Consider the following 15,571-nt stretch of genomic DNA (forward strand, 5'->3'; position numbering starts at 1 on the left):
GTGCCTGGGAAGGGGTGGTAGGGACATGGTGGCGGTGGAGACTCCAGCCCCACTTCTCTAGGCTTTGCTGACAGGGGCCTCCTTTTAATTTTTATTTTTATTCCATGACTTTTTAAAAAAATCCCATAACTTCTTTTTCATAACTTTTTTTGTAACTTTTCATAAAACTTTTTTCTACTTTTTTCCCAGAAGTTTTTTTGCCACAACTTTCTTACATTTTTTATCCCATAACTTTTTAACCCCATACCTTTTTTAATAAAAAGTTATTTAATAAAATAACTTTTTATAAATCTTTAATAAAAGTTTTTTAACAAAAAAACCCATAACTTTTTTATTTTGTGTTTTTAATAAACACTTGCATAGTTGTATTACAATTTTGTAAAAATGAAACACGTTATCTCATGCCAAGCATGCCCAGCATTTGCACAATATCAATACCTTTAATACTATAGTTTTCAAGAAACACAAAATAAAATTTTAAGGCAAAAACAACACTTTGAAACAATTTAATGATTTATTACATTACAGTGGCATCACACCAGCAGTCAATAAGGCCACTCTAGGGAAAAATCTTTCAGTATTTCCATGACACATTCTGTTTACAAGAATTCATAAACTGGTAAAATTCATTCTAAGAAAACTTGACAAATAAAGCTTTGGACTGGAATTGGCATTTCTTTCTCTGCTTTTCCTTCCCATTGTTTCTTTCTTTTATACCACAGTATTCATATTTTAAAATGTTTTAACTTATTTCAGAACATTAAGATAGCAGTTACATTTGTTAATAGTTATATTATTTTAAAATGACTCTAAGATAAAGTTTTAGAGAAACTATATTATGGATAGGGCTGATTTACATTTTCAAATTTTCTAAAAATCAGCTTTGGTTTTAGAGCTGATTTTTTTCATTTCTGGAAAATCTATCAGGTTTCATCAAATACTTTTAAAATGATTATTATATATGGCAATCTTTAAACAGGTGTTTTGATTCTTCCTACAGAAACTCAAAGGTATTCAGTGGGACTCAGATTTTAAAATTCTCTGATTCTGATGAACTCTAATATTCCAATGTTGTCTTCTAAGCAAACTGAAAGCTGCCTTATACTGAATGAGGAAGAGCACAAATACTCGGCTGAATGAGGTATCACAAAAGACTGCATGCACTTTGAAGAAAGACTTAAGTCATTGTCATACAATTTCCATTCTTTTTAGCTTTTTCTTAAATATATGCCAAATGCCTACACAAAGAGTGGTATTTCAGTCAATATAGTAAATTCATTTTCCAGACTGACCTTCAGCTTAAATATGCCAGTGTGTGATTTAATCCATAGGCACCTCATGAACACATTATTGTCAGATTGGTTACAGATGCTAAACGCTATCCGAAGGTCATTCCTAGTCACTGATATTTATCAGGGTAAAAGTGAAGTGATTTCAACGATAAAAGTACCTTTGAAATAATTTATCAATGTATTAGATAAACCCAGTTTCAGAATGATAAAAGAAAAAACGTTAGACCAAATAATGCGGCTGATTAACAGTGGTCCGATTTCTAGCCCGAGGGTTTAAAATGCTCTTAAAGTAACTGTCTTTAAACTGAACTCAAAGAATGCAAAAGCGGCAAGTTCAGAAAATAAAAGGCGAGAACAGGACTTTAAGTGCATTTTAAACCCATGGGCTAGAAATCGTACCACTGTTAATTAGCCGCATTATTTGGTCTAACATTTTTTCTTTATCATTCTGAAACTGGGTTTATCTAATACATTGATACATTCATAAAATTTGGAAGAGTCAGTTGAAGTCACAAGGACCGAATATTTGCACTCTTTCAGTGAATGCCAGCAAATCTGTTATTCCATCGGTAAAATCGTATTGTTGCTCTCCTGTTAATGTCATATTTATAGAAGTATCATGAGGATGCCAAATGCTAAAAATGGAGATGATCTAGTAACTAGAAATCCCCACCGCAGGGAGCACACACACCTATCTCCCTGCATCCTAACAATGTGATGTGTTTTGGAACACAGACATTAGAACTTCATGAAGTTTTAACTGTTGAGTCTTTCCCAAGCATCATCAAGTTATGATTTAGGCAATATATGACTGAAATGCATTCATTCATCATGCATAGGCACAATCACATAAATACTGTACAAAATATGTCCCTGACTGAAACCCAGAGGTACAAAAACATATTTCACTTTGTAAAGAAGTTTGTGAGAAAATATAACTCTGTGATTGTATAGACACATTTCCTGATAATACATTGACATTCACAAACAGTAGATTGCACTGCAGTTTGTACACATTTTAAGTTGCATAAACTTCTCCTTCATTTTCAAAGATAGATAGTATAATACTGTCTACTAAAACTCCTTTTTGTTTCAACTAAGTATCTCACATATATTAGTTTATAATAATGTTTCTATTATTTTTTAAAGTGTTTTCCATTCAAGGAAAAAGAAGTAAATTCCTATGTCAGAGTAACCAAGGTAGTTGAAGAATAGGTATTAGGCAGAGTGGTCTAGATGGTAAAATCAATCTTCAAGCCTCAAAGAATCTCCGTGAACAGAGAGGAATGCCAGGTGTCACACAGCTTTCCTTCACTCTAATTCATTCTTGACTAGAGCCTGTATGCCTGTTCCAGGGACATTTGAACTCGTAAAGGATTTCTTCTGATCTTCACTAAATACATTAAGAAGAATGCCAACCAGTGCCCTTTTGTGTACTGGGGCATGTAGTCATGTGATTAAAACAGGTAACATGAACTCTGACTTTAAAATGTATTGTAGATACAAATGCTCTAAGCTAAGAAAGGTTTTCCACATCCACAGTCAACGATGGGAACCTTTCATTCCTCAGAAATAAGCCCTTTTTTGGTCATCGAAAAAGAGTACAACTGCTGCAGCTCATGATGCAATATCTTCATGAGCCCAGAGCACATACAAATCCTAAGGGCACCACCATAATACACCGCTAATTCCTGGCACCGGAACAGATGAAACACACTCTATCCTGCACATACCTGCCAGAGGAGGCCACTTTCCTCTTCTGTGAGATTTAAAAAGCTCCCCCAAAAGGTTATCACTCCCATCACCAATACACAGAAAATGGAGGAAAGGCTGTTTCCAGTTCTTGGCCTTTAAACAACTCTAAATCTCAGTATTCTTGGTGGCATATTACAAAGTAATAAACAGTGCACACTTGGGGGCAAACTACATATTGAGCTAAGGAAGAGCTCACTGTGATTAAGATTAGATCAAACAACAGCAGAACATAGGCAAATTTTGTCTGAATGCTGTAGTGAATATACATGCTGCAATAACATTAAAAAAGCATGGCAGCCTATTCCAAACCAAAGAGAACAGTTTTGGGCAAAGGGTGGGTCTTTGTGTGTTTGAACTCCCACCACGTAAGGGCAAACTCGATATGCATGCTAATGACCTACAATTATGAAATTAAAAAAGAAAAATGCTAAAGGATGCCAGAGTGAACATCAGTGAGAGCCACAGAGACCCACTCTCTTTTAACTTTTTACAAATAAACTTAAACTATAAATTAGAAACACAAATAATCATGAGTGACTCTAACATTCAAAGGAAGTAAATGAATTGTGTAGGAGATTAACCCCATAACTTGGTTTCTTATTTAAAAATTTCTTCAGCAGCTTTTTGAGGATGGTGATGTTTATCTCCTTCTTCTTGGCAGCCAAGCCCAGCAAAAGAACGGCACACAGCAGTTGCTGCCCAAGCCTGGGTGCTCCTGGTGGTCCTGCACGATCGGCTGTGCAGTAGGCTTGTCAAGGAGAGGATCCTCCCTGGCCTCTCCTTGGGCAGAGGAGGTGAGGCTCACCTCAGAAAGATCTTTGGAGAGAGGGAGGCAGGGATCTCAGCAAAGTGGGAAACCCCCTCTTCCTGCCTGCCCACCCCACCTGAGGGCTCTACTCACCACCATGCTTGTCTGCAGCCCCAAGCTCCTGGGGGGCTGGGGCTCCTGGACCGGGCTCATCAGCAGGGTTCTGGGCAGTGGCCAGGAATTTTCTGTGCCCATTGTTGTAGTTGCTGTAAGCCGCAATACCATCTGCTGCATCTCCAGCAGCTTCACCTGGAGGGAGGGGTGCTCAGCTGCCATGCCGCTGCCTGTGGCCACCGTCACCCTCACCCCCAACCCCATCCCCACCCCCACCTCCACAGAGATGTTGCACACCCTACCTTCATCTCCTCCCTGAGCTCCAGCCTGATGGTGTCCTCCTCCCAGTGCCGCATCTTTGGCACGGCCCCCTGGTTCTGATAAAACGTGATGGATTTTCCTGTGGGAGGACAGGGCTCAGATGCTGGGGCCCCTCCAATGGCCCTGCAGCTCCCTCTGCCATGCCCTGGCCTCCCACTCACTGATGGTATCTCTCTCGCCAGCGGTGGATGAAGCAAAGTTCTTTTTTCTTCACCAGCTCACTCAGGTCTGCCTTCTCCTCCAGGTGGTCCATAAAGCTGCTCTGGAGCCAAAATATTGCAGTCACATCTCGGCAGCGACCTGCCCTCAGGTGGCATTTTCAAGTCATGGAGAAGGCAGAGGTGAGTTCTGGCATGGGCCAGCTTCTCCATGACTTCCTGCAGGGCCCAGTGGGTCTCCCCACTCACAGACTCGCCCCCAGGCCCTGGGGCTGGGACCGCTGCCTCTGGCTCCTTCTGGGCCGAGGCCACCGGGTGAGCCAGGTGCTGGCAGCACACCCTCTGCTCTTTCACCTGCTCTTGTAACTGTGCCTGCTTCTCCTGGCCACTAGCTCCAGCGGACTTGAAAAATGCCACCTGAGGGCAAGATGTGAGCATTCTTGTAGGGGCACACACAGAAGAAATGGGGCAGAGAGGTGGAGCGCAGCCCCTTCCCTTGGGGCCTCAGAGAGTGCACCTGTTGGTCACAGGTGGAATGGTGTCTGACCACTGGCTCTCGGAAGGGGTGAGGGTCCAGAGAAATCAGAAGGCAGGGAAACGAAGAGCATAAAGGGGTCTTGGAGGGACCACAGAGGAAGGTGGCAAAATGGGTGCAGGGGGAGTCAGGCTCACCATGGCCTCCCTGTTCTCCAGGTCCTGTGGGACACTCGGCACGGGCTGAGGTGCCTCCTCCCTGTCACTGTCCAGATGTTCTCCTCCGTGCCCTGTGGGGGGTGGCCAGAGGGGTCTTCAGACAACCCAACAAGGGAGGTACTGTGGGCCCACCTCTACCTCCACCCTCACTGTGTAACCCTGAGCCAGCCCCTCCCCAGAGAGGAATGAGCTGCTGTTCTTTATTTTTACTTTTAAGAATCAAGATCTTGCTATTCCGCCCAGGCACACTCCCACTACTGGTCGATGTGGGAGTTCTGACCTGCTCCCTTTCTGACCTGGGCCAGTTCAGCCATCCTTAGGCAACTTGGTGAACCCCTGCTCACAGGAGGTCACCACACTGATGCCGAACTTAGTGCAGGCACCCGGTCGGCATAATGACCAGCTGTTCTAAAGCTCTCTGCCAACTCCTCAATCCTATGCTGCTAGCAGTCCCCCCTTCCTCCTGGGGCTCTCTCCTCTTCCTCTGAGCGGTCTCCCGTACCTTCCCCAGGGAGAGCCATGAGGCTCAGCTGGGCTGTTAGCTGCTGTTTCTGCTGGCTGGCAGCTTCCAGGCGCTCCTAAGGGGCCAGGAAAGAGTGAGAAGGGATGGAGTTTGCCTGGTCGTCCCCCTCACAGCCCCATCCTCGGCAGCTCCCTCCTCTGGGTCTCCTGCAACTTTTGGCAGGCCATCTCAGCCACTGCTTTGCCCCAAGCTTCCTGCTGCTGCAGCTGGTTCATTAGCTGGGTCTGTTGCAGTCACTGCCTGTACAGCGCCTCCTTCTCACAGGTCAGCTGCTGATAGGCGGCCACCTGCTGCTGATAGGTGGCCACGTACTGCTGCAGGTGACCCAGGTAATGGTCTGGCTGCTGCTGCAGACTCTGAGCCTCTTGGCTCTTCAGCTCCCCCTGCAGGAAGACCCTGGGTGTGAGGGCACGTGGTGGCTGGTTTCCAGATTCTGGGCCCATTAATAGGGTAGCGAGGGCACTGTGGGGCTCTGTCACCTGCCCAGGCCCCTGTCCCCTTACTCCAGGCCTAAGTGACTGCCTCCCTTTCCTAGAACCCCATGCCTCCTTCCCCAGCCTCAAATCTCATACCCTCTTCTCATTTAATCCTCAGCACCTCTGTAAGGAAAATGCTAACTTCCCTTTGAAGTTAAAGAAACAGAGACTTAGAGATGCAAAGTACTTGAATGGTGACCAGTGGAACCGAGGCTGGAATGCAGTTTTAATCTAAGGAGTCTTTTTGTTTTGTTTTCAGACAAAAGTGTCACTCTGTGGCCCAGGCTGGAGTGCAGTGGTGCAATCTCAGCTCACTGCAACCTCCACCTCCTGGGTTGAAGCAATTCTCGTGCCTCAGCCTCCCGAGTAGGTGGAATTACAGGCATGCGCCACAATGTCCTGCTAGTTTTTTTTTTTTTTTAATTTTAGCAGAGATGAGGTTTTACCACATTGGCCAGGCTGATCTCAAACTCCCGACCTCAAGTGATTCTCCTGCCTCAGCCTCCCAAAGTGCTGGGATTATAGGCATGAGCCACTGCACGTGGCATAAGGAGCCTGTTATACCACTGTCTCTTCCCCTGTGATTGGGGGCTCCATGCCTCTAGCTGGGATGATGATGTCCAGACCTGAGAGGAGCCCAGGGCTACACACCTTTAAAAGTCAGAGGCAGGAAGCAAGAAACAGGACTGCCCTGGGGGGTGCTGTGGTCACCAGCCCCGAGGCTGGAAGCTGCCTCTGGCCTGGTACCTCCCCTCCCCAGAGGCTGCTGCCTGCCTCCCAGCCCTTCTTGGATGGGGTGGAGGTTTCCGACTCCTTCACCTCACCAAGCTTCTCCTGTAGCTCCTTTACTTACTGCTGCAACTGCAGTGCACTCTTGTTCTCATTGTTCTGGACAGAGAGAAGCAATCAGCAGCCACCCACTGCAGCTGGAGACCCCAGAACTTGGTGTCTGCCTCCCATGGCACTGGGAAGGCTGGAGGCAGGTTAGAAAAACCATCCCCTCTCTCCCACAGCCACCTGGCTCATAGGTGCCTTTAGAAGTAACATTTCACGTGAGGGCTACACTGCCCCATTTTAGAGGTGGGGAAAACAAAGGCCCGGAGGGCTAGGGAGGAGGGCAGGCTCCCCAGTTTGGGCAACGCACCGGCTCCTCGAAGACGCTTTGTGGCTTGGCCAGCTGCTGAAGGCTCTTGTGCTGCTCCTGGAGCCTCTCCTCCTGCTTCCGAAGCCTCTCTTCCTGCTCCCGAATCCTCTCTTCTTGTCCCCGGTTCAGGAGACTTATGCGCTGATTGTTTTTGACCTGGGCCTGGAGCTCTCCTGCCATTCTCTCTAGTTCCTCCCTCAGGTGCTGCAGCTCCACCTCAGAGGGCACTGCTGGGGGCTCTGGGGGCAAGGGTTCAGCTGACAAAGGAAGCAGATAATAAGGGCCTCTGGATTCTCAAAAAAAAAAAAAAAGAAAAAAAAAGAAAAACCCTCCTCTTGGCGCACAGCTCCTCTCAGGCTCCTCAAACTTGGCCTCACTGCTAATGATTCCTCGCACCCAGATGGTAGCCAGTCTTCCAAAGCACTTTCAGAGAAAGAGCACTGCGGGTGGCTGACAACGGGCCCTCTTTGCTGATGGGGACACTGACACACTGAGACTCATTGAGATGACAAGACTCGCCATCTCCTGGCACAGACCTCTTTCCCTGTGCCTCAAAGCCCTTCCATCCACCCACCTCCCTGGGGCATTCTAAGCCACCCTCACAGCCCTCTGATGCCAGTCCTGCTCCCAGGTCATGCCAGCCCCATCTTACCCATCTGCTTTTTGAGTTTGGACAAGCTCCTCTCCAGCTCCTCTACCCGACGCATATCTTGCTGCTTCTGTTTCTTTAATGTGCAAATCTGCCCAAAGCACAAGGGGAAAGGACCCTGGAGAGAGGGGCTGGAGGCTGGACAGGCTGCCCTCTCCCTCTCTGCCCCCACCTCCACAAAGCCCAGACCCATGACCACCTGTGGCTCTACTATTCCCATTTTACAGATGCTCAGAAAGATCCAGTGACCTATCTAATGTGGGGGGGGGGGCTGAAGGGTCAGATCTCACCTCCTGCGACATTTTTCTCATCCTCTGCTGCCACCGGGCCCTCTCTCCTTTTAGATGTTCAGCATACTCGTGTCTTTCTAATTGGAGTTGTTGAAATGACTCCTTCAACTGCAAGAATGGGCACAGAAGTTAGGAAGGGCTGTCACTGGTCCTCACCTGCTCCTGGCCACCTGGGGTCATCTTCCTTCCACATAACTCCCTCAGAAAACCTCACCTGTGTCAGCTGCACTTTCAGTAGTTCCTGCTCCCGCATGGACTGGTCTAACTTCCACTCTGTACGAGCTTTACTGGGGCTGGAAAACTGGATGGCGAAGAGTGAGAAGTTTCAATCTGGAGAGCCTGGGCCATTCCACACAGTGCCCCTTAAAAGGGCTAAGGCTAGGCCCAACATAAAACTCGGTCAGCAAAGATCAAGGCATTTCCAAGCCCGTGGTCTGGTTTTTAAAAGAACTCATTAAAGTTGGAATGGACAGGGAATGAGATTGAATTTATAGCTGGCTAACAGAGGCCCAGAGAGATCAGATAATATTGCTATTGTTATTACTGTTATTATTACCACTGTTTGAACCTTTGTGGAATGCTCCACCAGGTACCATGCTAACAATCCCATTTAATCCTCACAACCACCATAGGAGACAGTTACTATGATTCCCTCTATTGTGGAGATGAAAAAACATGGAGTATTTGAGGTTAAGTGCTTGCCTAAGTTCACTTAGGCAGAGCTGGGATATAAACACCCAGGTCTATCCAATTCTCTAAGCCCGTTTTTCTTGCTGGGGATGGGGGCACAGACAGGAAGGGGAAAATTAATCTTTTGTTCACTTTTTGAAAGGATGATACATTTGCATAGTCCAAAACTCAGAAGGTATAGAAGGGAAGTATCTCCCGGCCATCTTGTTGCTCTCTCCTGAATTTTTTATGAACCCTTGCAGACATGTTTTATGTATATTATCACAGTATGTATACACACACACACACACACACACACACACACACACACACGTTTCCTCTTTCTACAGAAATGGTAACATACTAAAGGTACTCTTCTGTACCTTCACAGTACAAGTACCGAATACCCCACCTAGGACTTGCCCAAGACCACAGCCAGGTAAGGGCGGGGCAGGCACTTGGCCTCCAAGCTCTGCGTCCAGTGCTCACTCCACACAGTGCCCCCCAACTCACCCACAGCAGCTGACTCAGCCCCAGGCTGCCACTAAAAACCATACAAAAAAGTAGCAAGAAATGGCCATGCTGCCTTCTGGGCAGGACACTCCATCCTGCAGAAGGGACCTTTAGGCTCACTCCTCCATCTGCGAAGCCAGGCTCCCAGGGGATGGGGCAGGTGGCTGGACTCACCTGGTTTGCCGCCTTCTTCTGTGTGGTCATGACATCAGAGAGAACACTCTCTAACTCTCCTTTACGCTGCAACGAACGTTGCAGGCGGACAGCCAGATCCTTGGACTTTTCTGTAATGAGAGAGTTGAGATGGGGCCCAAAGGACTCCCCCTGAAGACCTGTCAAAGTGCCAGGTTGAAGGATGACAGGGTGCCCAGATTCCCACCTTCAAAGTATCTGAGAGAATGTTTCATGTGGTACAGGTCCGTATGTAGTTCTTCTTTCTCTATGTTCAATGTCTGGATTTGAACCTTTGGGAGAAAAGCCAAGCAAGTGCTGAAAGAGAAGGAAAGAAACCTTCTCCGGAGGACAGGAGGAAACTGCACACCCTCCACTCACCTCTAGCACCCTTTTGGCTTTCTGTTTCTTGTTGTTTGCTTTCTTTTCCTGTAGGAAGAGGAAGACAGAGCTCTTACCGGGGGAGGCAGAGATGGCACAGCAAGAGACATGCCCCCAGAATGCCACCAATGCCCCAGGACAGGCCCACCCATGGGACCAGGTTATCAGGGGCCCTGTGGGGATGGGGTGGAATCTGAGGGGTGAGGTTTCTTCCCCAGGCTGGGTGTGGGTGAGATGAGACTGGGGCCTGTATGTCTGAGTACCCCCCAAACCCAGCAGTCATGTCGCGAGGAAACAAAATCACGTTACTTCTTCCAGCTGATGTTCCTGTTGTTTCTTCTGTTGTTTCTGTGGGGAGAGTCAAATAACGTGATGGAGGGTGGCCCCCTCAACTCTATTCCCCAGACCAGGAAGCGGTAGGCAGGGGCCAGGAATGGATTTTAAAGGCAAAGTTCTCAGATATAATGGGAACACGAACCGGTAAACTCTCCTCAAGCTCCCAAGGACAGAGGATTTGGGTCTTTGTTGGCTTTTGCCCACAGCCACAGAACTCAAAGTCTGAGTCTGGAATCTCTTGAGAGGACAGCAACATAAACCTCTAGAGATGGAGTTTCAGAAAGGCCCCTCCTTCTGGCAGCTTGTGATTTAGAAAAGTGGGTTCATTCAGTAAACACTTACTGAGCACGTATGGACCAGGTACGGTTCTTCACAGCAGACATAGGATGGAAAAGGACAGACAGGAGCCCTTAGCCCTGAGGTCTCCACTCTAGGGGGCCTTTAAATCTCAGACTCGAGAGCTAACAGAGACCTTTGATACTCACTACCTCCTCTGGAAACACGAGCCCAAAAAGGAGAGGTGGCTTGTCCAGAATCAAAGAGCAAATTAGGGACTGAGTCATGGCAGAAATACGGGGCCCTTGACAACCAGTCAGGCTAGCACTTCCCCAAGAGGCAACAACGCCAGGGCGTGTGTAGCAAGGACTTGAGCAGGGGTGTCTGGAGAGGAGAGAGTCGGCAAAGAGGGCAGCAAAAGAAGAGCCAGGCTGCATGCTCTGGGGTCCCTCCCCAGGATTGGCAGCGTGGAATCAGGGGACCCCAGTGGACTCTTACCAAAGATTTGATGGTGTTCTTCAGTTGGGTGATTTCTGCGGACCTTGAATCCAGGACTGCTGCTAGTTCTTGGCACGGGCTCTGAGGCGCATGCAGAGAGGAGGAGGTGGAGCAGGAGTGGGGGGAGAGGTAGAGAGAACAATCATTAGGGCTGGGGTTTGTGGGCTGTCTCAGCTGGCAGAGGGGCACCCAGTCCCACCTGGAGGAGGAGGTTGGAGGGCTGACCCAAAGGGTCACTGCACCTCTGCCCAGAGCCTCTTACCTCCAGATCTTTCAGGGTGGCAGATGATGTAGGGCCTTCCCTGTGGAAACCTGTTGCTGACTACAAGAGATGAGAGTGCACATGGAGATGTTCTGTCCCCCACAGTGTCTGAGCCCTCTGATTTCCCTTCTTCCCCATCAACTGGCAACATTTTCTTTTCTGCCTATCTTGGACCTTTTGTCCCATAACTCCTTTGTGCCAACTTCTCTCATGGTTCTTATCTCCCCACCATCCCATCCTGGGGCCCTTTCAGTAACTCCTGATAGCAAGTGGCTGTTCTCATTGTCCTGGCTTCCCCTTGAGACTGGGGATGAGGAAAATCAAACAGCAAAGACCATATCCTGGGTGTCCTGAGTGTTTACAGCAGGCCATGTACCAGGGATTAACATAAAAACAACAATAACAAATCTCATGAAAATTTCACAAATGGAAGTGAAACAATATCACCTCTATTATACAGATGTGAAAAGAGAGGCCCGATGAGGTCAAGCAACTTGCCCTAAATCATATCCCTAGCAGAGCAGATGGAGAGGCAGGATTCAAACCCAGATTTCCTTTTTTTTTTTTTTTTTTTTTTGAGACAGAGTCTTGCTCTGTCACCAGGCTGGAGTGCGGTGGCATAATCTTTGCTACTGCAGGCTCCACCTCCCAGGTTCACACCATTCTCTTGCCTCAGCCTTCTGAGTAGCTGGGACTACAGGCACACGCCACCACGTGTGGCTAATGTTTTTGTATTTTTAGTAGAGACAGGGTTTCACCATGTTAACCAGGATGGTCTCGATCTCCTGACCTCATGATCTGCCTGTCTTGGCCTCCCAAAGTGCTAGGATTACAGGCGTGGACCACCACACCCGGCTAAAGCCAGAATTCTTAACCAGTACCCAGCAGTCCATCCACAATCTTAACAATTACCCTCTATTGCCCCTTGGGCCCCCTGTCCCCAGAAGCCTGGTCAGCCAAGACTCACATCCCCAGGTGGCTGGCAACCACCACAAGTGGCTATCTCAGGGATACTGCCATTTGTTTTTGTGTTCCTGTTCGCTCCTGCTGGAACTCTAGGGCTGTTTTTCTGCCAGTATTCTTTTAACTGTTGGAAAGAAGAGCAGTAATATTCATGAGAACCGTCAGTCCCTACAGCCACATCCTCCTGTACAGTTTTTACAAAATACACTTACACATCATCTGATTTAATGACACCAACAACTGTACAAGGTGTTGTCACACTCATTTAGTGACTGAGAAGGATTGATATCATGGCTAGAAAAAAAAAAGAAAAAGGCAATACTGGAACTTTGAAACTCAGTCTTCTGACTCCAAGCTCTGAGGTTTTGTCAGGAATCAGCAGCTGCCAGGGACCAAAACCAGAGGCAGAGGTAGAAAAGTAAACATTAAGTAGGCAGGAACTGTATGCCATGTGGTTTAGAGTCATGCATCCTCACACGTCTGTTAGTGTGAAGAAGTGCACCAGTACCTCTCAAACTTTTATATCAATGTGTCCTCATGGCAGAAGGCAGCCTTTGTCTTCAATCAGAATTCATCAGAAAGAGGACAACCCAAGCCTCATTTCAGAGAGAGGTCTGGCATACTCTTAGAAACCTATGTGACTGTCATCCCTAAGTACATTCATGCTTTTTCTCTTGATCTCAAGAGAATCAAGGGAAACTGATGCTTCAGAAAGATGTCCCACATTTATCCTGTGGCACTCAAAGTACCCAAGGTTGAGAGAATATGAGGAAGATTCAAGCTGTCAAGTTCAGTTTCCCAAGATCTATTCCACAGAAGATGAGCAAATGTCACTTCAGAGACCACTGACTGAAGGAGAGTCTGGTCCCAGAACCATGGAGAATCAGAATATGAGGTGGAGAACTCAGAAAAAAATGTTAAAATCTCTCTGGAAAGTAGAAGCCTGGGAGAAAACCAAACCAAACCCATTCTCTCATTGCCACCCAGAGATACTGTCAACATTTTGAGTTCATGGGGGAAGTGTAGGCTTTTCCCACCGTCAACATCTGTAAGGGAGTGAGGCAGCCTGGAACCTCTTGCTCCTAGGTCCCATAGTCTCCATTCCCCTTCCAGCTGGAAATTTGTGCTGTGACCAGAGGAACCAGAAACGGGGTGAGAACGCTTAGGGGACTGGGTCATAAGATCAAAGGCCAGTCTTGCAGTAACCGCAGTTACTAGGTGGGCTGTGACATCACAACATTCCACTCCTCCTGGTTGGGGGGAGGGACCATGTCAGCACCATGTCCAAGTCGCCGCTCCACGATGGGGGAGGGAAGCACAGGGTTGGGCCCCAGCTCCTTGGAGACGCCAGCACAAAGAACCCAGGGAGGTCGACCTTGAGGCAGCAGGAGGGGAGGGCAGAGTCTGCAGCAGGGAGTCCCAGGAGTCACCAGTCCAAAGTCACCCAGGGATGACTGGCGAGGGTGGGGCCTGGCTCCTTGGAGATGAGAGCCCAAAGAGCCCAGGGAGATCAAGCTTGGGGTGGCAGGAGATGAGGGCCCAGTAATGGAGCGGGAAGCCCCAGGAGTCACCCACCCAAAGTCACCCTAGGGTGATTGGCGAGGGCAAGGACTGGGCTGCTTGCTGAAGGGGTGGGGCTGACTGACAAAACTTTGATGGGGGTAGCCCAGAGGCACTGGGGTTGGGGGGACCAGTCCAGTGTGCCTCAGGAGTCATATAGACTCTGGCAGGGGTCTTGTCATCAGAGGGGATCTGTGGCTGGGTTGAGGGGCTATGACCTAGTGCGTTTTTACCTTTTTCTTGGCTGCAGCCAATTTGTTGTGTTGAGTTTCTTCTGCCATCGCAGGTTGGGGAGGGAGGAAGGGTTGGGGAGGGAGGAAGGGTTGGGGCCACAGCAGCAAAATCTCAGTAAGCACCGATCAATGCTTCCAGTCACCTACCAGACAGCTGTGTGACTGAGCCAGAGGAGGCGTAACCAGGGCCCCAGTAGAATGCGGAATAGGGGCGTGGCCTTAATGCTCCAAGCCCATTGGTCAATGAGAAAGATGAAAGGGAAAGGGGGCGTGGCCAGACAGCAGCGTGGCCAGAGGGCCCTGTGACTCACAAGGAAAGCTGCCCATGGCAACCGCTCTCCCCACCCACTCTAAGAGAGGGGAGAGGCGTCCCACTCTGGAAGAGAAGAGGGGCCGGCTTTTGCTTTAAAAGCTTTAAAACTTTAAAAAATATATGTGTGTATACTTTATATATATGTGTGTCCGTGTGTGTGTATCTGTTTTTCTCCATAGCTGTCTTCATTATCCAGCTTCTATGCAAGGTCTATGATTTTGGCCTATATTTTTCATCTTTGATTACAGTGCAAAAATTACCAGTATTACCTTAACTGAGATACAGATCCTATAAAAATAGAAAATGCATAGCATGCTTGATGATTAATGAAGCAGACTATATTATCCAACATTCTAATAAGATAAAATCATCACAATGATTTCTCTTTTTTGGAAAAATGTTTCTCTTATTCTCCTACGTTTTTGTTAAGATTTTTTTTCTTAAACAAGAAACATGTCTAATATCTGTAAAAACACAAAGCTTTTGGGCCGGGTGCAATGGCTCATGCCTGTAATTCCAGGACTTTGAGAGCCCAAGGTGGGTGGATCATGAGGTCAGGAGATTGAGACCATCCTGGCTAACACGGTGAAACCCCATCTCTACTAAAAACACAAAAAATTAGCTGGGCATGGTGGCGGGCGCCTGTGGTTCCAGCTATTCGGGAGGCTGAGGCAGGAGAATGGTGTGAACCCAGGAGGTGGAGTTTATAGTGATCAGAGATCATGCCACCACATGATCGGCGACAGAGCGGGACTCCATCTCAAAAAAGAAAAAAATATATATATATATATAAAGGCCTCATTTTGCAAGTGAGGACACTGAAGAGTATAGAAGAAAGAAGGGCTTCGTGCAAAACCACGTTCCTGATTGTTGGCGGAACCAAGCCCACAACCTGGAACTCAAGTTTCTCTACTTATAGTATACGCTCAAAGAATTATAATAATTTATAACAACGTCATAATCATTTGACATTTCTAAGCTGGTCATGTTTTCTTTCGTGTGTACTTCTCCCCTCTCAACAATCACTGTGCCCTTGGCAATTTAATAAAGCAGGATAATATTCAACTCAGCGACCTACAGCTTGACAAGCATCTCCTGCTCCCAGAAAACAGAAGGTGTTGCTGTCAATCTAATACTAAATAATAATTTTCTGTAGTCCTAGAACCTCTGGACTTCCCAGTTACATGGCCAATAAACCCCCTCATTGTCTGAGCCAGTCTGAGCTGGGCAGCC

The 15,571-nt window shown here is 47.6% G+C and overlaps 1 protein-coding gene across 3 annotated transcripts; it reads right to left on the minus strand.

Annotated features, from left to right (window-relative positions):
• Positions 1 to 420: 420 nt before the first annotated feature.
• Positions 421 to 14,272, minus strand: LOC129527057 (putative golgin subfamily A member 8I). Of its 3 annotated transcripts, XM_055363289.2 has the most exons (18): positions 14,026 to 14,272; positions 12,237 to 12,356; positions 11,270 to 11,329; positions 11,008 to 11,088; positions 10,207 to 10,245; positions 9,898 to 9,945; positions 9,725 to 9,809; positions 9,520 to 9,629; positions 8,378 to 8,464; positions 8,164 to 8,271; positions 7,877 to 7,964; positions 7,225 to 7,481; positions 5,584 to 5,659; positions 5,061 to 5,152; positions 4,392 to 4,492; positions 4,212 to 4,309; positions 3,949 to 4,104; positions 421 to 3,863 (listed from the first exon to the last, which is right to left on the minus strand). In XM_055363289.2, exons 1-18 carry the CDS (start codon positions 14,071 to 14,073, stop codon positions 3,688 to 3,690), a joined length of 1,830 nt encoding a protein of 609 aa, XP_055219264.2. In that variant the 5' UTR covers positions 14,074 to 14,272; the 3' UTR covers positions 421 to 3,687. The 3 variants fall into 3 exon arrangements, with proteins under 3 accessions (XP_055219264.2, XP_063554479.1, XP_063554480.1); XM_063698409.1 differs by lacking the exon at positions 12,237 to 12,356; XM_063698410.1 differs by lacking the exons at positions 11,008 to 11,088; positions 11,270 to 11,329; positions 12,237 to 12,356; positions 14,026 to 14,272 and adding an exon at positions 10,376 to 10,529.
• Between the last annotated feature and the right edge of the window lie 1,299 nt (positions 14,273 to 15,571).

The sequence above is a fragment of the Gorilla gorilla genome, chromosome 16 (genome assembly GCF_029281585.2).
Source record: "Gorilla gorilla gorilla isolate KB3781 chromosome 16, NHGRI_mGorGor1-v2.1_pri, whole genome shotgun sequence".
NCBI lineage: Eukaryota > Metazoa > Chordata > Mammalia > Primates > Hominidae > Gorilla > Gorilla gorilla.

Coding starts and splice junctions, on each gene's coding strand:
- LOC129527057 (XM_055363289.2), bottom strand. CDS start 14,073: ATGGCAGAAGAAACTCAACACAACAAATTGGCTGCAGCCAAGAAAAAG. Junction 11,330..12,236: donor GTTGCCAGCCACCTGGGGAT/GTGAGTCTTGGC, acceptor CATCTCTTGTAG/TCAGCAACAGGTTTCCACAG. Junction 11,089..11,269: donor CCACCCTGAAAGATCTGGAG/GTAAGAGGCTCT, acceptor CATGCGCCTCAG/AGCCCGTGCCAAGAACTAGC.